The sequence below is a fragment of the Lynx rufus genome, unplaced genomic scaffold (genome assembly GCF_022079265.1).
Source record: "Lynx rufus isolate CCGP_SWC_20201006 ecotype Redwood Valley unplaced genomic scaffold, mLynRuf1.p SCAF_3, whole genome shotgun sequence".
Lineage (NCBI taxonomy): Eukaryota > Metazoa > Chordata > Mammalia > Carnivora > Felidae > Lynx > Lynx rufus.
Window position 1 is genome coordinate 41,530,298 of NW_025814845.1, and position 24,270 is coordinate 41,554,567.

The window sequence follows — 24,270 nt, forward strand, 5'->3', positions numbered from 1 at the left end:
GTACCTTCTTTGCAAAGACTAGAAGAAAGAAGGTACATCTGATGAAGGAGTATTATCTAAAATATACAAAGAACCCTAAAACCTCAACAATCAGAAAACAAACAAACAACCTGATTCAAAAATGGGCCAAAGACCTGAACAGGCAACTCACCAAAAAATATTGATGACAAATAAGCATATTAAAAGATACTCCACATCTATGTCATCAAGGAAATGCAAACTGAAACAAGAGAGAACAACATATCTTTAAATGGCCAAAATCTACAACACTGACACCAAATGATTGAGAGGATGTGGAGCAACAGGAACTCTCATTCATTGCTGGTTGGAATACAAAATGGTCACCTTTTGGAAGATGGTTTGGAGGTTTCTTATATAATTAAACAAACTCTTACCATACGATCCTGCTATCATGCTCCTTGGTATTTACCCAAAGGAGTGAAAACTATGTCTACACAAAAACCTACACGTGGGTGTTTATAGCAGCTTTAAAATAATTTATCATAGCCCAAACTTGGAAGTAACTCAGATATCCTTAAGTAAGTGAATGGATAAACTGTGGTGTATCCAGATAATGTAGTATTATTCAGTGCTAAAAAGAAATGAGCTCTCAAGCCATGAAAAGACATGGAAGAAACTTAAATGCATATTACAAGTGAAAGAAGCCAATCTGGGAAGGCTACAAACTATGACCCCAACTACATGACAATCTGGAAAGGCAAGGTATGGAGACAATAAAAAAATCAGCAGTTGCCAGAGATTTGCAATGGGGAGGGGACAAATAGGCAGACTACAGAGAATTTTTAGGGTAGTGAAAATACTTTGTATGATACCATAATGATGGATACATCATTATGCACTTGTCCAAACTTATAGAAAATACAACACTAAAAATGGACTGTACTGTATAAACACTGTAGACTTTGGGTGATTCTGATGTATTGATGTAGGTTCATCAATTATAGCAAATCTATCATTCTGGTGGGAGATGTTGATAATGCTGGAGACTATGCATTTGCTGGGGCAGGGGGTATATTGGAATCTCTATACCTTCCACTCATTTTGCTGTGAATGTAAAACTGCTTTTACAATTCTTAAAATTTTTGTTTTGTTTTGGCTTTAAATGAGGAATTTGCTTTATATCACCACTATCAGGATGACTACAGAATTTTCCCTTGTTAATAACAACTTTTGAAAGGATACAGGTCCCTTTTTCCTTAGATCCAAAGTGACAACTGAGATATGAAAATAAATGTGGCACAAACTGGTGGCAATTAAACTTGGACTTTTGATATGGAATATGCAAGTGAAAGAACTTGCACATGTAGTATCTCTCTTTCATCTCTGTGGCAGAAACTGGCTGGTCATTAGTATAGCTTTCTCTTCCAGGGCTCACAGGAAGACTACATTTGCCAGCTTCCTTTGTGGTTAGATTAGGCCCAGGAGACTGGATTATGTCCAGTAGATCAAGAGTGAAAGTGAAATATGCATTTCTGTGACTCACCCCTGCAATGTCCCATGCTGTCTTTCACACTGTCTCCCTAGTCCACAAGCCGGAGGGAAAGGATGCTGACATGATGTGGCCCTAATGAAAAGAGCCCAGATCCCTAGTCATCACCCAGAGAAGAGTCACTGAAGAAACTCTTCAGAGTAACAGAAGAGTCACTGAAGTTCCTGAGTAAGGAACTTTCCTGTGTGAAACCACTGTGAATTTGAAGTTGCATGTTACAGAAGCATTAATTATCTCAATAAATTCTGCTGACATAAATGATTACATTAGTAGGATTGCCATCATTGAACAATCCTTGCATTCTTTGAATAAATTCTAATTATTCACCATATATAATGATTTTAATATGCTATTTTATTTGTCAATATTGTATTTAAGATTTTTGCATCTATGTTTCAAAAGTGACATTGGTCTAAAGCAATGTTTTCCAAGTTAAGGCATATGGACATCCTGTGTGAGAATCACTTAGGTATAGCAGGTTCCAAAGATTGACATATTCCTGAGATCCCAACCCAAATTTACTGATTATTACCTCTTCATTCTGATCTCAGGAATGTGTATTTCAAACTATATTATGGACAGTTATCAAAATATACAAAGGTAAAGAGACCCCAGATGCATGCATCTTCCATCAATTATTTCTATTCATGGCCAATCTCTACATCTTACATCTCTACATCTTACATTTTTACCCCTGTTAACTTCCCATCTCACGGGCTATTCTGAAGCAAATATAAGACATCATGTAATTTCATCTGTAAATATTTCATTATGTATCTCCAAAAGATGAGGATACTTTAAAAAATTTAATTCACATAGCACAATCACACGTAAAACAATAATTCCTTAATATAGTCATATAATGTTCGAATAATCCTATTCTAAAATACATAAAATATACATAAAATTTACCAAGTTAACCATGTAAGTGTTCAACAGCGTTGAGTATTATCTCCATTTTTTAAAGTTTGTTTACTCAAATGAGGATCCAAATTAGATTTATACATATGGTTATTATACTTCTTAAATCTAATTTAATCCAGATTATTTCCATCTACTTTTTCCCCCTGGCAATTTCTTTATCAAAGGACACTGGATTGTTTGTCCAAGGTTTCCCACAGTCTGAATTTTGCTAGTTGCATTGTCATAAGGTCGATACACATGAGAAATATACATTTTTATTAACAATGTTGGGTGGTTATTTTGACCAACCAACCTGAGTCATGAGTTTTATTTCCTTTCTGTATGAACCTTGTCTGATTGTGAAAATCAGTGTTATATTATCAATAAATATAACCATGTTTTATGCAACAAATTAGTAAACTCTCCATCTTTATAAAAACATAGAGATTATCTGTGCCTTGAAAGTAGAGAAAAATCAGCTGGAGAACAAATTTTAGGAATCCGTTTATCTTCTCAATAATGTTTTTCCATCTCTTATTGAGTCAATTTTGGAAATTTATATTTTCATCAAAAAATCATATTTTTAAATGATGCAAATGATCATATATCAAATATTCTCCTGGCCTGGCTTCTTTCATTTAGCATAATGCTTTCGAATTTTACCAAAGTTACTATGTGTATCACTAGTTTGCTTTCTGTTCCTACAGAGTAGTATTCCATTATGTGAATACACTACAATTTGTTTATTCACTCCACATGTATTCATCGCATCAATGGACTTTTACGTTGTTTTGTTTTTAGCTATTATGAACATTCATGTACAATTCTCTGTATTGACATAGATCTTCAATTCCCTCAGAAATGTGAGTGCTGGGTTATATGTTAAATGTATATGTAACTTTGTATGAAATTGCCAAACTGCTTTCCAGAGTGGTCATATGAATATTTCAGTTCCTCCATGATCTTTACATTTTAATTGTAATATAATTCATATATAAACATACCTTGAAGATTTTGTGAGTTCTGTTCCAGACCATTGCAATAAAGTGAAACTCACGATAAAGTGAGTCAAGTGGATTTTCTGGTTTCCCAGCGTGTATAAAAGTTATGTTTACACTATGCTGTAGTCCATTAAGAGCACAATATCGTTATGTCTAAAAAATTTACATACCTTCACAAAATAAAAATAAATAGCAAATAAACACATTATTCCTTTAAAAAATGCTAACCATCATCTGAGCTTTCAGAGAGTCATAATCACTGATGACAGATTACCATGACAAATATAATAATAATAAAAAAGCTTGAAATATTGTGAGAATACCAAAATGTGACAATCATGAAGTGAGCAAATGCGGTAGAAAAATGGCACCAATAGACTTGCTCAAGGCAGGGCTGCCACAAGCTTCCAATGCATAAAAAAGACAGTATCTGCAAAGTGCAATAAAGTGAAGTGCAATAAAGTGAGGCATGCATGTATAATAAAATTCAACTATAAAAAAATATGGGACGCCTGGGTGGCTCAGTTGGTTAAACGTTCCACTCTTGATTTCGGCTCAGGTCATGAACTCACAGTCATGAGATTGAGTCCCACGCCAGGGTCCGTGCTGGGCACAGGGCCTGCTTAAGATCCTCTCTTCCCCTCTCTCTGCCCGTCCCTGACTCACTCTCTTTCTCTAAATAAATAAATAAATAAATAAAGTAAAAAGAAAATGAAAAACAAAATCCAACTATTTGAAGTGTGCAATTCAGTCATTTTTAAAACATTCACAAAGTTATGCATCCATTACCACTATTTAATCCTAGAATATTTTTATTGCTCCAAAGTTATTCCTTATTCCCCCATCTGCACTTATTCCCATCACAGGCCATGGTAATTAATAATTTCTGTCTCTATGAATTTTCCTATCCTGGACATTTCATATAAGTGGGATCATATAAAATATGGCCTTCTGTTACTGGCTTCTTTCACTTAGCATAATATTTTAAAGGCTCAATTGTATTGTATCATATATCAGTACCACATTTCTTTAAATGGCTGGTAATATTCCATTGTCTGATATACTGTAATTTGTTTATCCTCTCCCCAGTTGACAGATATTCACATTTTGTACTTTTTGGCTGTTTTGAATAGTGCTATGAACATTCATATACATATTTTATGTTTTCAGTTTTCTTGGATATATACACATCCAAGTGGAATTGTGAATCATATGGTAATTCTATATTTAACATCTGAGGAAATTCCAGACTATTTTTCAAAGCAGTGCACCATTTTACATTCCCACTAGCAACGTATGAGGGTTCCAATTTCTCCACATGCTCACCAACTTTTATTGTCTGTCTTCTTACTATAACCACCCTAGTAGGAAAGAAATGGAATCTCATGTTTTTGATTTGCATTTTCCTAATGACTAAGTTGATCATCTTTTCATGTACTTACTTTCCATTTGTATACCTGCATTGGAGAAATGTCTATTCAAGTCCTTTGCATGTTTTTAAATTGAGTTGTCTTTTGTTGCTGAGTTTTAGGAATTCTTTATATATTCTGGTTAGTAATCCTACATGATATATTTATACATATAATTTGCAAATATTTTCTCCCATTCTGTGGGTTATTTTTTCATTCTCTTGTAAAATTTTGTACAAAAGTGTAAAATTTTGATAAAGTCCAGTTTATCTATTTTTTCTTTTGTTGCTGTGCTTTTGGTGTCATATCCAAGAAATCATTGCCAAATCCAATGTCATGGATGTTTCCCCTTATGTTTTCCCCATAAGTTTTAGTTCTTATATTTAGGTCTTTGATCCATTTTCTGTTATTTGTTGTTTATGATATGAGGTAGGAGTCCAACTTATTCTTCTCCATGTAGAAATCTAGTTTTCCCAGTGCCATTTGTTGAAAAGATTGAATGGTCTTGACACCTTGTTGAAAATCATTTGACTATATATGTGAGGGTTTCTTTCTGGGCTCTCTATCCTATTCTAGTGATCTGTATGTCTCTTATTATGTCACTACTACATTGTTTTGATTACTGTCACTTTGTAGTAAGTTTCAAAGTCTGGAAGTATGAGTCCTCCAATTTTGTTCTTTCTCAAGATGTCTTTGGTTTTCAGGACATGGGTTGTGTTTCTTTGTATTCATTCTGCCAATATCTGCCTTTAATTGGAGATCAATTAATTTAAAATCCATTTACATTTAAACTACGTAATGTAAGTGTCTGACATGAAGTTTTTTGATTGTACTGTAAGTGCCTGACGTTGAGCTTTTGGTTGCTGAGGAGTCCATTTCAAAAGACATCCATCTTGAAAAACACAGTGCCAGCTGTATGACACAGCTACTAGCAAAACAACCAGATAAGGAATTAGGCTGCCCCCACCTATGAGGACCCCTCTTTCAGAAACCCCTGGGTAAACTAGACTGCTTGAATGACCAGCTTCTCCTTTCCCATGTCCTAATTCCAGCTCTTATGCACTAAATTAGCCAATAAAGAGTAAACCTGTGAAACCTAAACACCCCACCATTGGACCCTAGTAAAGGCAGAGCCCCAGCTCTGTACTCTTACTCCCTAATAATCTGGCTATGTGGCCTTTAGGCATGCCATGTAGCTTCCAGCACCTATGAGTAATAAATCTTTTTCCTCAATGGTTCCTGGTGGGGTTTTTGCTAAAGCGTATCCTACAATCATAATAAGAACCAAAGGGCTAGTCCAGCCACAAAATGTGAGTAATACAGGCCCAGATGAATGCCTCAGGCATTCCTCACCAACAATATCATTCTCAATAGGCTGGGACCAACGCGACAAAGCAATTCTTGTTAATGAAGGACTTCTGCCATTTAGCTCTTTTGTGTTTCTTATTTGCTTTTTGTCCGATTCTTCCTTTATATTTAGTTGATTTTTGTAATATGCCATTTTAATTTGCTTCTTCTTTTCCATTCTGTAATCTTTTAGTTTTTTTCTTAGCATTTACCTTAAGGATTAAAATTAGTATCTTATGATGACCTACTGTGAATAATACCAACTTAGTTTCAATACTAGACAAATGCTCCACTTGTATACACCTCCATCCCTCCTCTTTCATGCTGTCATTGTTACAAACTACATTGTTATACATTGTACATCAACATCAACTTATAATTGTTGTTTTATGAAAAAAAAATTGCTGTTTTATGTGTTTGCCTTTTAAATCATACAGGAAAAGACAAGAGTTAAGAACCAAAAGCTGAGTCATTCTGGCTTTTATATTTGCTTATGTAGTTACCTTTATGTTACTTACTTCTTCATAAAGCTTTGAGTTACTGTCTAGTGCCTTTTAAACTTCAGCAAGAAGGACTACTTTTTTAGGGCAATTCTAGTAGTAACAAACTCACTTAGCTTAAATTAATGTCTTAATTTATCCTTCATTTGCAACATAGTTTTGCCAAATGAAGAATTCTCAGTTGGTAGTGTTGTGTGGTATTGTTGTTGTTTTGCAGCAATTAAAATATACCAATTCACTGCTTTCTGGCCTCCAAGATTTCTGATGAGAAACTGACAGTTTTATTAAAGGTCCATTGTATGTGACACTTTACTTCTCTCTCATTGATTTCAAGTTTGTTTTTATCTTTTGATAGTTGATTATGATGTGTCTTTGTGTGGGTCTCTTTGAGTTGATACTACTTGGAACCCGTTGAGCATCATGGATTTGGAGATTTGTGTCTTTTGTTAAATTTGGGAAGTTTTCAGACATTATTTTTTCAAATATTCTTTCTGTCCCTTTCTCTTTTCTTCTGCTGGGACTCTTATACCACATAAGTTGGCTCACTTAGTGTATCACAAAGCCAATTAGTCTCTGTTCACTTCATTCTTTTTTTCTTCTATTCCTCAGACTCCATAATTTCAATTGTCTTCTCTTCAAATTTGTTCTTTCTTCAGCTTGTTCAAATCTGATTTTTGAAGCCCTCTAGTATATATTTCATTTCAATTTTTATTGTACTTTTTAGTCTTAGAATATCTTTTTGGTTCCTTCTTACAATTTCTATCTCTTTATTGTTATTCTCACTTTGTTCATATAATGCTTTCCTGTCTTTGTGTCGATTTCTTTTGTTCCTTTGAATTGGAAATACTTATGTTTCTTTGTATGCCTTGTAATTTGAAAACAACACTGGATTCTTATAAATGTGGTAACTCTAAAAAATCAGATCCCTACCTTCCATTTCTTTTTTTTATTACTTTATGGTGTCTCTGTGCCAGAGATCAGTCTGAGGTAAAAGAATTGAGGTTGTCTCAGGTCTTTCTGAGCTTTTGTCTTTCCCAAGGCTTTCTAAATTCCCTCATTTATACAGTTGTTTTGAATGTCCAAATACCAACCAACCAAACAGATGTGGCTACTTTATATCCTCTGGAAGCCACCTGAGCCAGTGAAAATTGACACCATAGCAACCACTCTTTGTGCCTGTATCTCCACATTCAGAAGCAGTAATTCATAATCAGAACACAGAACCTTGATATTGAGGACAAAGTCTTTACTGTCCACTCTGGCTTTAGTAAGCTTTTTCAGTAACACAGGCTGCTGTCCAAACAGTTGCCTACTGTATGGATAGCTATTACCACACTAAGGACTGAAATCAGCCAATACTAACTACAGTTTACCAGCCAAACTTTATCTTGGAAGCTACAAGTGTTCAAATAAACTCCAGAGTTCCCAAGCTGTCACTTGAGACTGTTTCTTCTAGTACAATAATTATCTAGCTGGACAAATGGATCCCTAGAGCTTTCTATTCTGCCATCTTTCCTGATGTGAACCTAGTCTGTTGTTTTTTGAAAATGTCTCAAATTTGGGCTTCTCTGATATATTTTTATAATTAGACTGAGGATATGAAATTATTGACAAGGATACTACATAGGTAATGTGTCCTCCACAGTGCATTATATCAGGAGTTACTTGATGCCAATATATTATTGGTAATGTTAACCTTGGTCTTTTCCTAAGATGGAGTCTGCCAAAAGTCTACACTGTAAACTTACTATTTCCTCTTTTATAATTACTAAATATTTGGGGGGAGATACTTTGAGATTATGAAAATATCCTGTTTCTACTTAAATTTCCCGACTCATTTCAGCATCTATCAGCAAATCTTGCCCATGGGGGATTAATTATTATTGTGGTGTTCTGATGGTGATTTTTCTATTTTCCTCAGTGTTACTTTCTCTGAATTTGTTCATGATTTCAGTTATTTATATCACAAGAGAGTCCTGGATATTTATTTTATAATCCAGTATTATGATTATTTATTTTGTTGCTCAAGTTGTTCCAACTATGACCATTTAAAAATCTTTGTTTTGCTCCTATACCTTTAAAAAACTTTTTTTCTATAGCATTTCTTTACTTTCTGGCACCACATGATGCTCCTGACTCATATTGTACTTTCTCAACTCACACTGTGGAATGAAGCAGTCCTCCAAGGAACACTGGTTCCTCTTATTAGAGAGTAGCATTTGTAAAACAAGAGCTAAGAGCTAGGTGTACTCATTGCTACCAGACTATTGCTACTTCTAATCCAAATCACTTTTGTTGGGGCTTTTTTCATGTTAAAACAGCATTCTTGGGACCAATCCCACTTGATCAGGATGTATTGTTCTTTTTTTTTAATTGTTGGACCTAATTTGCTAAACTGTGTTTAAAAATTTTGTGCCTATATTTTATATATGTATGTATTCTATATATCCTATATAAGAGATATTTTTCTGTGCCGTTCTGTTTTTGAAATTTCTTTATCTGGCTTGAGTTTCAGGATAAGTTGGGAAATATACATACCTGTTCTAATTTTGGAAAGAATTTATTTATGAGTAGTAATTATTTATTAAAAGATATACATCATCCTAGAAGGAAAACTGTGACTCTTATTGGCCTTTTACTGATATTTCCACTTTACTTATATGTAACTTGATGAAGTTCCACTGTGTATTACTGGATAGCTTTTTACTTAAGCAAAGGAAAAAATATTCAGGAAAAAAACTATTGCACTTATATAAAGTGAGGTGGTTTTAAAATGTTCTTGAAGGGTACGGGTTGGCTTAGTTGGTAGAGCATGTGACTCTTGATCTCAAGATCATAGGTTCAAGCCTCATGCTGGGCATTGAGCTTAATTTTAAAAAATTAAAATGTTCTTAAAAATTAGTTTTGTTCTTGGGGCACCTGGAAGTGTCCAACTCTTGATTTCGGCTTAGGCCATGATCTCACAGTTTGTGAGATCAAGCCCTGCATCAGGCTCTGTGCTGACAGTGTGGAGCCCAATTGGGGTTCTCTTTCTCCCTCTCTCTCTGCCTTTTCTCTGCTCACCTGCTCTCTCTCTCTCAAAATAAATAAACATTTTTAAAAATTACTTTTGTTCTTTTTAAAAATCTATTCTGTAGAAAAAAATAGGGCCTTTTAAATTTCATTCTTATAATACGTCTCCATTCAAAAACTCATAAGTTGGGGCACCTGGGTGGCTCAGTCCATTAAGCATCCAATTTCAGCTCAGGTCATGATCTTGCGGTCTGTGAGTTCGAGCCCCATATCAGGCTCTGTGCTAACAACTTGAAGCCTGGAGCCAGCTTGATTCTGCGTCTCCCTCTCTTTCTGCCCCTCCCCTGCTCGTGCTCTGTTCCTCTCTCTCTCTCTCTCAAAAAAACAAATATTAAAAAAACTCTTAAGTTGCCCAAATAAGTCACTATACCTATATATTTCAATAGCTCTCATATCTTCTTCATCAAATTCATCTTCAGCTTCCTTCAACTGTGCAAGAGTCATCTTTTCATAAGGTTTAACTAAAACAAAATAAATTGTAGATAACGGAATTATTTAGAACTCATTTTTTACTTTATAATCATATGGTTAGAAAAAACAATATAGAAATAAATAGAAATAAAGAATATCTTTAATGTTGCAGGTTCTCCAATATATAAAGCTATTTTATAGCTGACTGCTTTGGTTTTGTTTACTGTGATTCCTGCTCTGAATTCACAGAACTACCAGGCTACATTTAAAGTAGATGTGAACATCAGTTAGACACCATAAATTTAGACTTCCCAAGTACTTGAAAGTCTTAACACATAATGCATACTATATATATGATCAAAATAGAAGGTAATCACAAGGTAGAGGAAGACGGCAGAGAAAAAAGCTCACTAGGTTATATACCAGGATGTTTCAGCTCTGTTACTAACTAGCTTGTGACTGTCGACAAATGAATTAAAAATTTTAGGTGTCAGCACCCTAATTTCAAAAGTATGGGTGGGATTTCTAATGTCTTCTCTCCCTCTTAGTTTATGAAATACACTTTCTCTATCATTATCTCCTCATCCAGCCCACTAAATGCACAACTATACCCATTGCTTCTTTTTGTAAACGTAAAACCATTTCTTCAATTTCATCTTTTGGCTCTTCTTTTGGAGGAAGAATGCCAAAATCTCTTAAAATTTCATTCCATTCTGTATCTTCATTTGGATCCTATAAAAAAATAGAAAATCTATTAACACAGTTGTGCATTTTAATATGTACATGTAAAATTGATATATAACATTTTCAACTATGCAATTGTTCATGAACTCTACAGATAACGGGATAATTAGTTTCAAAGTATAGAACAAAGTGGCCTACTTTTTCCTCACTTCCCAGCACAAGTGGTACTACATACTTTGATAGATAAGATACATCCTCTACCCTCAAAGTTACCCTGAGATGTTTAATAAAAAATCAATTTGGAACACATATATCAAATATTAATGAAGTAAACTCATAAATCATGGAAAATTCTCTCATGACTATATTAGGCAAAACCAATTAACATCATGCAAAACTACTGTTTTGTTTTTCTACATAGGCATTTAATACCTCCAGGTGAACACGCTTCTCTTTTCAACCAATTAGCTTCAAGGGACTTGTACTCCCAGGTTAAATGTTAGAAGAGGCTAGGAATTTTTCCATAGTTTAATTTCTGTCTAATAATAATTTCTTTCTGGGCGCCTGGGTGGCTCAGACGGTTGCATGTCCAACTTCGGCTCAGGTCATGATCTCATGGTCTGCAAGTTCAATCCCCATGTCGGGCTCTGTGCTGACAGCTTGGAGCCTCGAGCCTGCTTTGGATTCTGTGTCTTCCTCGCTCTCTGCCCCTGCCCTACTCACACTCTGTCTCTCTTGCTCTCAAAAATAAATAATAAAAAAAAATAGTTTCTTTCTATGAAAGCTAACCTTGTTTTCCTTGTTACTTAGCCTTCGATATTTTATTTGCTCCTTTTCCAGAGGTTGTACTATATTAACTCTTTTCTTTCTAGTTTGCTGTCCATTTCCCCTGATATTTCCAGAGGAAGGGAGAATTTAATTATACATATGAGAAAATACTGTGACAAATTATTTGATGACCTTAAATGATCTCCACATTCTGGTATTCACATCTCTGCACAACTCCCTCTCCTTGACTATGGGTGGGAACTGTGGCATGCTTCTAACCAACAGAACATGGCAAAGATGAAAGAATGTAATTTCTATTATTATTCTCCATAATATTATAACTTCCATCTTGCCAGCACTCTTCACACTGGTTAGCTATGATAAAGCAAGCTGCTATATTGGGAAGTGCCTTATGGAGAGAACTATGCAACAAGGGAAATGTAACCAACAATCAGCTAGACATTGAGGTTCTTAGTCAAATAGCCCCCAAAGAACTGAATTCTGCCAAATACCATGTAAATGAACTTAAAAATGGATTCTTCCTCTGTTCTTTAAATGAGATCCCAGCGGGGTATGTGGGTGATTCAGTCAGTTAAGCATCCAACTTCAGCTCAGGTCATGATCTCATGGTTCACGAGTTAGAGCCGGATGGCTCTGTGCTGACAGCTCAAAGCCTGGAGCCTGCTTCAGATTCTGTCTCCCTCTTTCTCTCTCTGCCCTTCCCCCACTCACATTCTGTCTCTCTCTGTCTCTCTCTCTCAAAAACAAATAAACATAAATAATAAATAAATAAATAAATAAATAAACAAATAAATAAGACCCCAGCTTTGGCTGACACTTTCATTGCAATCTTGTGGGAGACTCTGGAGAAGAGGGCCCAGCTAAGCAAAGCCTAGATCAAGACCCATAAAAACTCTGAGACAGTAAATGTGTTGTTTTAAGCCACCAAGTTTGTTATAGTTTGTTATGCAATAATAAATGACAGACAAGTATCATCTTATTTCTCCTTTCATCCTATTCTTTGGCCAAAGTTTTGTTTTTCTGTCCCCACTTTGTCTATTACTGGTCACTCTATCCCTGAGATCTTCAATCCTTATTCTTTATATGTCTCCTAATAATAAAATACCAGCATCAGTAGGAATTCTGCACTTGGTAATGGTAGACTAGATCATTTGAATCAAACCTTTTGCTGAGAACATCTAGTAAAATTGAACGAAATTGATGAAAATCAATTTGAAAGCACTGGAGAATCAATAAGGCAGTGAAGAAAATTATCAGGAGAAGATCTTAGATGAGAAGGAGAGCTAGAGAGGAGCTCCATGTTTGAGGCCATTCCCCGTGGATCAACTACCAATTCTGGAAGAGGCCAAGAAGCTGAGAAATCGAAAAAAGACTCACAGACTTCGGCACTGTGACCAGAGACAGAAATCAATAAGAAAATGATAACTAGGAGATCATCATATATTTGGAATTAAGAAAACACTTTCTAAATAATCCATGGGTCAGAGAAAAAAAACACAATGGGAATTTAAAAGCATTAGGAATTGAATGATAAAAAGTAAAGCCGCATAACAAAAAAGTATGTGGGCTGCAACTAAAGCAGTTCATAAAATAAATTTTATATCCTTAATTTGATATTTTATAAAATGAAAAGTTTAAAAATTAAGATATAAACATCCAACCAAAGAAGTTGGAAAAAGAAAATCAAAATAAATCAAGGATAAAAAGAGTGAAATTGATGAGCTGAAAAATTAATATATAATAGGATTAACATGGCCAAAAATTGGTTCTTAGAGAATATTAATGAAATTGATAAACACTTACCAAAACTGACCAAAAAAAAAAAAAAAACAAAAAACAAAAAAAGCAAGAAGGCACAAATAACCAATACTAGAAATGAAAAAGGGAAACTCTTGAAACTCTTGACAGATAATACAAACATTTTAACGTTTATTTATTTTTGGGACAGAGAGAGACGGAGCATGAACGGGGGAGGGGCAGAGAGAGAGGGAGACACAGAATCGGAAACAGGCTCCAGGCTCCGAGCCATCAGCCCAGAGCCTGATGCGGGGCTCGAACTCACGGACTGCGAGATCGTGACCTGGTTGAAGTCGGACGCTTAACCGACTGCGCCACCCAGGCGCCCCAATACAAACATTTTAAATGAGGGTCCTACTGATTATATTTTGCTCTTTTTTTATACCTTAAGGTAAAGCTTAGATTATTGATTATGAACCTTTCTTTTCTTTTTTTTCTAAATTTTTTTTTCAACGTTTATTTATTTTTGGGACAGAGAGAGACAGAGCACGAACGGGGGAGGGGCAGAGAGAGAGGGAGACACAGAATCGGAAACAGGCTCCAGGCTCTGAGCCATCAGCCCAGAGCCTGACGCGGGGCTCGAACTCACGGACCTCGAGATCGTGACCTGGCTGAAGTCGGACGCTTAACCGACTGCGCCACCCAGGCGCCCCGAACCTTTCTTTTCTAATACAGCCACTTACAGCTATGTATTTCCCCGTTAACAATTTTCTTAGTTGCACCCTACAAATTTTGGTTTGCTGTACCATTATTATCATTCAATTAAAAATATTCCCAATCTCTTTTATAATTTTTTACTGACATCTTAGTTATTTGGAAGGATGTTGTTTAATTTTCCAGTAATTTCAACTTTTCTAGGTATCTTATTAATACTTTCTAATTTAATTCTCTTTGGTTAGAAAACATACTTTGTTAAGATTTTGATTTTTTTTGACATGCATTGACTGGTTTCATGACCCAGTATATGATGTATCTTAGTGAATGCTTGAAAAAAGTGTGCATTCTGCCACTGATAGGTATATTTCTCTATAAATCAATGGATGATTGACAGGTTTGTTCAAATCTTCTATTTTGTTAGCAATTTTTATATCTAGTTTTTCTATCAATTACTAAGAGGAGGGGTTTAAAATCTCACATTATGATTGTGGATTTGTCTATTTATCCCTTGAATTATGTTAGTTTTTGCTTTATGTGTTCTGCTTTATGTATTCAAACTGTGTCTCTTTTAAGATGACACAAAGAAATGGAAAGATGTTCCATGCTCATGAGTTGGAAAACCAAATATTGTTAAAAGGTCTACACTACCCAAAGCAATCAACAGATTTAATGCAATCTCTATCAAAATACCAACATTTTTCACAGAACTAAAACAAACAATCCTAAAATTTGTATGGCACAACAAAAGACCCTATTCAGGGTCAGGGTCAGCCAAAGTAATCTTGAAAAAGAAAAACAAAACTGGAGGTATCACAACTCCAGACTTCAAGTTACATTACACAGCTGTAGTAATCAAAACAGTATGGCACTGGCATAAAATTAGACATATAGGTCAATGGAACAGAATAGAAAGTCCAGGAATAAACCCACAATTATATGGTCGATCAATCATTGACAAAGGAGGCAAAAATATGCAATGAGAAAAAGATAGTTTCTTCAACAAATGGTGCTGGGAAAACTAGACAGCAACATGCAAAAGAGTGAAACTAGGCCATTTTCTTACACCATACATAAAAATAAACTCAAAATGAATAAAGTACCTAAATGTGAGACCTGAAACCATAAATATCCTAGAAGACAGGACAGACAGTAAGTTCTCTGACACTGGCCATAGCAACATCTTTCTAGGTAGGTCCCCTGAGGCATAGGAAACAAATGCAAAAATAAACTGTTGGGACTACATCAAAATAAAAGGCTTCTGTACACCAAAGGAAATGCCAACAAAACTAAACAACAAGATACTGAATGGGAAAAGATATTTGCAAATGACATATCCAAAAAAGTGTTAGTATCCAAAATTACAAATAACTTATATAGCTCAACACCAAAAAAATGCAATTAAAAAATGAACAGAAGACATAAACAGACATTTCTCTACAGAAGATGTACAGATGGCCAACACACATGAAAAGATGCTCAACATCACTCATCATCAGGGAAATGCAAATCAAAACCACAATGAGATATAATCTCACACTTGTCAGAATGGCTATTATCAAAAAGACAAGAAATTGCAAGTGTTGGCAAGGATGGGGAAAAAAGGGAAGGCTTGCACTTTGTTGGTGGTTATGTAAATTGGTGCCCCCACTGTGGAAGACAGTATGGAGGTTCCTCAAGAACTATCCTATGACCTAGTAATCACACTATTGTGTATTAACCCAAAGAATATGAAAATACTAATTTGAAGGGATATATGCACTCCAATGTTTCTTGCAACGTTATTTACAATAGCCAAACTATGGAAGCACCCCAAGTGTCTGTCAATAGTTGAATGGATAAAGAAGTGGGATACACAAACACGTACACACACACAAAGGAATATTACTCATCCATAAAAAGAATGAAGTCTTGCCATTTGCAACAACACGGATGGCTCTATAGAGAGTATAAGGCTAAAATGAAATAAGTCCATTAGAGAAAGACAAATACCATATGTTTTCATTTTTATGTCAAATTTAAGAAAGAAAGAAACAAACAAAAAAAGACCAATCAAAAAACCTACTCTTAACTATAGAGAACAATCACATGATTACAAGGGGGAAGTGGGGTGGGGATGGGTGAAATAGGTGAAGGGGATTAAGAGTACACATCTTGATGAGCACTGAGTAATATATGGAACTGCTGAATCACCATATTGTACCCATGAAACTAATATAACACTATATGTTAACTATGCAGGAATTTAAATCTTAAAAAATAATAAAATAAAATAATAAAGTGTCTCAGCAGTATACAGTTGTGTGTTGCTTTTCTATTCTGACAATCTCTGCTTTTTATTTGAAGTATTTAGTCCATTAATATTTAACATAATTGTTAATATTAGATTTAGAGCTACTATTTTCCTGTTTTAGTCTCATTTACTTTTTTGTTCCTCTACTTCTTTCTTGCCTTCTTTTGGTTAATTAAGTAGTTTTTAGAATATCATTGTTTGCCACTGGCTTTTTAGATATACACCTTTGCATTATGATTTTAATAATTTCTCTAGAAATTATATTGGGTATCTTTAACTTATTACAGTCTACCTAGATTTAATATTGTACTACTTCACATAAAATATGGGAACCTTGGGGGTGCCTGGGTGGCTCAGTTGGTTACGCATCCAACTTCAGCTCAGGTCATGATCTCATGGTTCATGAGTTAGAGCCTGATGGCCATGTGCTGACAGCTCAGAGGCTGAAGCCTGCTTCAGTTCTGTGTCTCCCTCTCTTTCTCTCTGCCCCTCCCCTTCTCATGCTGTCTCTCCCTCTTTCAAAAATAAATAACGTTAAAAAGATTTTTTTAATAAAAAAAATATGGGAACCTTGCCTAGTTACGTTTACCACTATCCCATCCTTTGCTTTACTGCTGTTAAATATATTAACATCTACATATATTTGAAAACCCATAATACAAGGTTATAATTTCTGCCTTAAAGAATTATAATGTTTTTTAAGGGAATTAAGAGAAAAAAGATATTTAGTTATTAGTACTTATCCACATATTTACCATATATGGTGCTCTTCACTCCTTTCTTTAGATCCAGTTTTCCCTCTGGTGTCATTTCCCTTCAGCCCGAATAAACACCCTTAAGCATTTCTTATAGTTAAGGTCTGCTGGCAACTAATTCTCCCAGTTTTCATATTTCTGAAAATGACTATTTTCCCCCAGTTTTTTGGATGGATAGGTTAGCTGGATATAGAATTTTGGTTTGACAGTTTCCCCCTCCAGCATTTAAAGCATTTTAAACATTCATCTCTTGCTCTGGGGAAAAGAAACTGCCATGTTGTGAGGACACTCAAGCAGCCTGTGTTAGTCTGTGTGGGCTTCCATAACAGAATATAAGACTGGGTGGCTTAAATAGAAATTTATTTTCTCACAGTTCTGGAAGATGCAAGTCCCAGATCAAGGTACCAGGCAGGGTTGATTTCTAGTGAGAAACCTGGCTTTCAAGTGGCCACCTTCTTGCTCTGTTCTCACATGAACTTTTCTCTGTGCACAGAGAAGGAGGGAGGGAGGGAGGGAGGGAAAGAGAGAGAGAGAGAGAGAGAGACTGAGAGAGAGAATGCTCTGGTGTCCCTTACTCATAAGGATACCAGTCCTTTCATATTGTCAGAAGGACACCAGTCCCTACCCTTATGACTTCATTTAACCTTAATTATCTCCTTAAGAATCCTACTTCCAAATATAGTCACATTTGGGGTTAGGTCTCAACATATGAATTTTGGAGAGACACAATTCATTCCATGAAAAAGCTGTATTGAAAAGTCCAAGTCGGGGCGCCTGGGTGACTCAGTCAGTTAAGCGTCCGACTTCAGCTCAGGTCATGATCTTGCGGTCCGTGAGTTCGAGCCCCGCGTTGGGCTCTGTGCTGACAGTTCAGAGCCTGGAGCCTGTTTCAGATTCTGTGTCTCCCTCTTTCTCTGACCCTCCCCCGTTCATGCTCTGCCTCTGTCTGTCTCAAAAATAAATAAACGTTAAAAAAAAAAAAAAAAGTCCAAGTGGTGGGAAACCAAGGCCTCCTGCCAACAGTCATGTGAGTGAGTCATGTTGGAAGCAGATACTGCAGCCCTAGCTGATGTCTGAATTGTACTCTCATTTACTCTTTGAGCCAGAGCCACCTGACTAAGCCGCTCACAAATTTCTGACCCCCAGAAACTATGAGATAATAAATATTTGTTGTTTTAAGCTGCTAAATTCAGGGCTATTTAGCTACATCGTAATAGAAAACTAATATACCTATCCATTCAAGGGCTTTTATATTTTTTTCTTAGCTTCTAGAAATCTTTATTAAAAAATAATCAAAAATGTAAACAAATACATTTTGTTGGGTGCTTGGGTGGCTCATTTGGTTGAGCTTCTGACTCTCGATTGAAGCTCAGGTCATGGGATCAAGATCCATGTCATGCTCTACGCTGAGCATGGAGCCTGCTTAAGATTCTCTCTCTCCCACTATCCGTTTCCCCCATTTGTACATGCTCTCTCTGTATATAAAACACAGTTTTTTTAAATTCCTCTTCTGATGTTCACCACAGCAGTATTCATAATAGCAAAATTTAGAAACAATTTTAGTATTCAGCAAAGAAATTAAGAGGTCCATTCAGCTTTTTACTTCAGCTTTACTCCATTTCTAGAAGTTCCTTTCTATTCCTTTGTCTGTCATTTTTTTTGGTATTTTCATCAAAGTATTTATTTATTCATTTATTTAAAAATTTAGTGCCAGTATAGTTAACATACAGTGTTATATTAATTTCAGGTGTACAATACAGTAATTCAACAGTTCTACATATTACTCAGTCCTCATTGTGGTAAGTATCCTCCTAATCCCCATCACCTACTTCACCCATTCACCCCCTACCACCTTCCCTTTGGTAACCACCAGTTCGTTCTCTATAAAAGTTTGTTTTTTGGTTCATCTCTTTTTTTCTTTGTTCATTTGTTTCTCTAAGTTCCACATATTAGTGAAATCATGTGATATTTGCCTTTCTCTGTCTTATTTCACCTAGCATTATACTCTCTTGATCCATCCATGTTGTTGCAAATGGCAATATTTCATTTTTTATGGCTGAATAATATTCCAGTGTGTGTGTGTGTGTGTGTGTGTGTGTGTGTGTGTGTGTATACCACATCTTTATTCATTCATTTCTTAATGGACACTTGGGCTGTTTGTTCATTCTTGATAGTTTCCTATATAAACTCATCTTTGTAATCTCATTTTCTATTTCTTTGAGCACTTCAGTAACAGGGATTTTGTTTTTGGCAATTGCAAACTATGCAGTCCTTAAAAATCTAAATCTGTTGTTTTTTTTGCCTTTGTTTAACATTCATAGTAGTCTTCTTATGTGATTATTTTGAGATCATATTTCTTTTAAAATGTGGGTGCTTTTGGGGTCAAACTGAAAATTTCCTTCAAAAAGGGTTTGCTTCTGTTGTCAACCAGGAGTACTATTTCTTAGTCACTAAACCTCTTAAGCCTCTTTAGAGGCTTATAGAGAAAGTTTCACCCTGAACTTACATTGTACCAAAGGTCAGTGTGTTGCTTTAGTCTTCAGGCCTTGGAGAACCCTTCCTTGCTCCTGGATGTCTCCAAATTCTTTCCATGTCTTCAACTCTTTGCTGCTTCAGCCCTGAATCCTGCTTCTGTTGATCTGATCCTGGCAATCCCTTATCCTGGGCCCTGGGTCCTTTGATCCTTTTTCAGTTAATTTTTGTTAATAATGTGAGCTAAAAGCCCAACTTCATTCTTTTGCATGTGGATGTCCAGTTTGCCTTTCACTTGAATGGTTTTGGCACTGTTGTTGTAAATCGTTTGACCAAAATGTGAGGGTTTCTTTCTGGGCTCTCTATTCTATTCCATTGGTTCATATGTCTGTCTGTCTGTCTGTCAATACCACATGGTTTTGATTACTGCTGCTTTACATACACATATACTGCTACTATATTTTGAAAACAGATATTGGGTCCTCCAATTTTGTTCATCTGTTAAAAGACTGTTTGGGCTATTTTGGGTCTCCTACGATTTCATATGAATTTTAAGATGTGTTTTTCTGTTTTTACAAAAAATGTCATTGGAATTTTGGTAGGAATTACACTGAATCTGGAGATTGTTTTGGGAAATATTGACATATTAACAATTTAAGTCTTCCAATCCAAGAATATGGAATGTTTTTTACTTATGTGTTCTTTAATTTAAGCAATGTTTTGTAGTTTTCAGTGTACAAGTCTTTTGCCTCCTTGGTCACATGTATTCCTAAGTATTTTACTCTTTTCGATGCAAATATCCAGGCCATTGCTTTCTTAATTTTCTTTTGGATTATTCATTATAGTGTATAGAAATGTCTTAATCAAATTTAAGCTCACTATGTCCTGCAGATAATTTCAATCTAGTCTTTTATTTTTTTAAACTAATAATCATAATTGTTTTGGAACCCATTTCTGATCATTCTGATAACAAAAGTCTCTACAGGTCTGTTTTTGTTGGTTCATGTTCATGGTGCCCTGTTTCCTTGTGTGCTTGGTTACTTTTGACTGATTTCGGTTTGCTGTCCTTGAGAACTTACCTGAGGGAATTGTTCGAGGTCTAAGATAAAGATATATTCCTCTACAGAGGAGTTTTTATTTCTTCTAGTCATTTATAGACACTAAGGTATTTTTACATGTGTATGTATATACGTATATGACTAATATATATCAAATTCATAATTTGAGGTTTGCTGGACCACCCAGACAATATAATTTAGGTTGTAATCCATGTGATTTCTGTATTGGGCCACAACTTCTTGGGAACAGGTATTATTCCCTTTCTTTTTCTCCCCTGTTTCACTAAGCATCAAGACAACTTTCCCTGAATTCTCCTGAACATGAGTTTATCTCTTGTTCATACTATTAGTCTTCCATACTTTAGTGGACAATACCCCTTTGGTTCCTTCTCTGTGGATTACACCCGGGACCAAAACACAAACTGCTAATGCCTTCAGGGTAAAAGAGGTTTTGGAGTTCTGGAAATCCATTTACCTGGTTTTCCAGTTTCCCTTCAACTTTGGTCTCATAGTTTCTTAGCATCATATCCTACTATCGTAGTTTCTTACTCCTTGATGCTTTTAAGGAAATATGTTTTACGTGTTAGCCAGTATTTTTACTTGTACACAGAGGGAGAGTTGGTCCAAATAATCTAGCTCACTATTACCAAAAATTCCAGCAATACCTTATTAAAAAAACTCCCTCTGTACTTGACATCCCCTACCATCTTCTCTTTTCTCCTTCATAAACTTCTTGAAACAATTGTCTATATAAACTATAACCACTCCCACTTCCCATTTACTCTTCAACCCACTCCAAAGTTAGCTTTTGCTTCTAATACTACCAAAAGTGCTCTAGATAATGTCACCTATAAGCACCATCTTGTTCATTTCAATGAATATTCATTGTATTTGATCTCTTAAGCAGAATTAGAGAGACTGTCTCATACCTTTCTTGTTAAAATGGCCTTTCTCGATATTCATGATACCACATTCTTATGGTTTTATGTATACCTTTCTGCTCTTCCTTAACTGATCTAGGAGTTCATCACAATGGGATTTAACAGTAAATCCTCTTTAATTTATTCTTCTCTTCAGTTTTAGAAATTATCTATGAAATTTCTTCTAGTAGAAATAGGTACCACAATCTCTGTGTTAAAACTACTGTGGCATTTATCATACCACAAATGGTTACATCTGTCTCCCTCTTATTCCCCCATACTAAGCTCTTTTAGAGTAAGTCCAGAACTAAACATAAACACTGAATAACTGGATGTCGAGTAAATTGATGAATAAATGAACAAAGGTTAACGTGCTGTTAACTTCACTCAATTATATTTTGGCTTATTTCTTGAAGAGCAGGTATAAATCCAGACAGATTCACAACGTTTTTACAGACTGGATAAAATGTATTTGCTAGGAATCTATTATTAACACAAAAGGACTATTCATTAAAAATTATGTGTAATTTATGTTCAAAATATTGTAATAACTTACACAGTATATGCAAGTAAAAATAAAATATGCAAAACAAGAGAAATTACAGTGGTTTTAATTTGGGGGAGCAGGTGGGAAGAAGCTGTTTCTGAAAGTCAGAAAGTGAGAATTTTACTCTGATAAAAGAAGAAACAAAGGCACAGGCTTCGGTTGAATAAGGAAGCGTTAGAGGAGCAGCCTTCTAAGGACTAAATGGAAGCCTAACAGAGCTTTTTTGCAATCCAGTAGGAGAAACTCCAGGGACAGCTGGTCTTTCTTGAGACAGATGCAACTCCTGGGTTTTCGTTCTGATTTTTTTTTAAGGTAGCGGAGCCAAATACTTAAACTGAATTACACTTGGGCTACAGTTGCTGGTCTATTTCTCAAGTGAGAAATCGTGCAGCAGTTAAGATTTCCGGGATGCAGGCGTAAAATTCAATCCCAAACAACTCTAAAAACTTCTTCCAGAGACAAACAAAAGTCTTGAGCGTTGAGAAATGGTATTATCCTGGGGGTCAAATCTTGACAGAGAGGCACACAAAACGTAGCCCTTACCGGAACAAACGTTAGAACCCACCCGCTGTGGGCCTCCCTCCCCGTTGGTGCTCACTCTAGGTTTAGCCGGGGACCCCTTTTCGTGCCCACCTGCATGGTGTTCCCCTTCGCTCGTCACGTGGCGGCGGTGTCTTCCTGACACCCCAAGTCTCCTTCGGGTTGGAGGCGAGCCCGCCGAAGGCCTAGCCGTTTCCACCGCCCGGAAGAGGGGGCAGGAGGGGGAGGGGAGAACAAGGGCCTCCTTCGCTGGTGCACCCAGCGCGGCTCTGTTGCCGGGCAACGTGGAGGCGTGGCCTAGGGGCTGGCTGTGAGAATGCACCAGGTCCTGCCTGGGGCCTGTGTACTGAGTGGTGCCTTACCTGTTAGTACTGGTGCTCATATTCCTCCCATCCCTCCTTCCACCACCACCAAATCGGCACGTTGTCTCAGAGCCTCTGGCACCCTTCAACTCCTGAGTCCTGTCTTCATGAAGAAAGAACCAAATCCTGGAGAGAGAACCCTTCAGAGGAGCCCATAGACTATATTTGGATGGATTTTAGGGGACCACTAGCTCACAGACCCCAATTGTGCATCATTTCGTTGTATGCGTAGGTTTGTGTTGGGGGTCTTGGGCGTTTAGGACCAGAGCTTTCATCAGATTCTCAAATGGTTCTCCACCCCTATCTAAAAACCCACTGCCTTAGAAGACAGGAGTTCTGACTTTACGTAGAAAGCCTAGACAGGTGGATTCCTTGGTGGTTAGGTTAAGGAAAGGATGTTTACTGGTAACTGCCAGGAACGTAAGGAAAACATTTGATATTATCACCAAATAAGGTTATATACATGGTCACAGAGATATACTGATAGGATTTGGAAAAGAAGAAAAAAATGCTTTTAGTGACACAATTTTAAACTCGGGTTCACTATTAGACCGCTCCACCTGTAGTGCCCAGTTAATAGTTAATGAAAATCCTATACTCCTGGTAGCCTATATGTTTTGTTGTGTTTGTATATAAAATATTAATTTGTTAAATATAAAATATTGTAGAACATCCCACAATTTTTGTAACCATGTTTTGGTATTTTTTCTTCTTCTTCCTTTTTCTTTATATCCTGGGAACCCTAAAATGTAAATAACCTAAGTCTCTCTGTATTTCTGAGAGGCCTGAGGAACCGCTGCTTAAATTAATATTCAACTGGTTTTATTTTGACCATCCAAAACCCTAGCTAGTTGAGTTACTAATCCTCCCTATTCTAGAGTCACCCTCCTCTAACCAGCCAGCCTGCTTTGTGGTGGAGGAGGTTATCCAAGAGGGAAGTGAGAAGGGAAAAACCCAGGGGAACCTGAATGGAAATAATCTCAACATCCATCTGAGGTTAATTCTGTGTCCAATAAGCACTAATTTGATGTAAAATGTTTTCCAAGTGTGTTCATGATCCTCTACTGGTGACACTGTTTTCTTTCTGGTAATGGATGACACTGGTTGCCTTTCAGATGTTGCAGAGTGAAATGACTTATTTTGAGATAAGTTGAACACTACTCGTTGGTAGAAAAAGCTAACCCCCTGATATGTTTGTAGTAACCAGATATTTATTTTACAGCAGATAAATCAGAACTTGCTTATT

General features: G+C 36.2%; 1 protein-coding gene across 1 annotated transcript in view; it reads right to left on the minus strand.

Annotated features, from left to right (window-relative positions):
• PDCL2 (phosducin like 2) overlaps positions 1-22,854 on the minus strand; it is a 36,011-nt gene extending 13,157 nt beyond the window's left edge. Inside the window, exons 1-3 of the mRNA XM_047091700.1 lie at positions 22,756-22,854; positions 10,765-10,885; positions 10,113-10,203 (exon numbers count right to left, since the gene is read on the minus strand). Coding sequence (XP_046947656.1) covers positions 10,113-10,203; positions 10,765-10,885; positions 22,756-22,761 — 218 coding nt within the window. The 5' untranslated portion in view covers positions 22,762-22,854. The remainder of the gene's footprint in view (positions 1-10,112; positions 10,204-10,764; positions 10,886-22,755) is intronic.
• Positions 22,855-24,270: the final 1,416 nt, after the last annotated feature.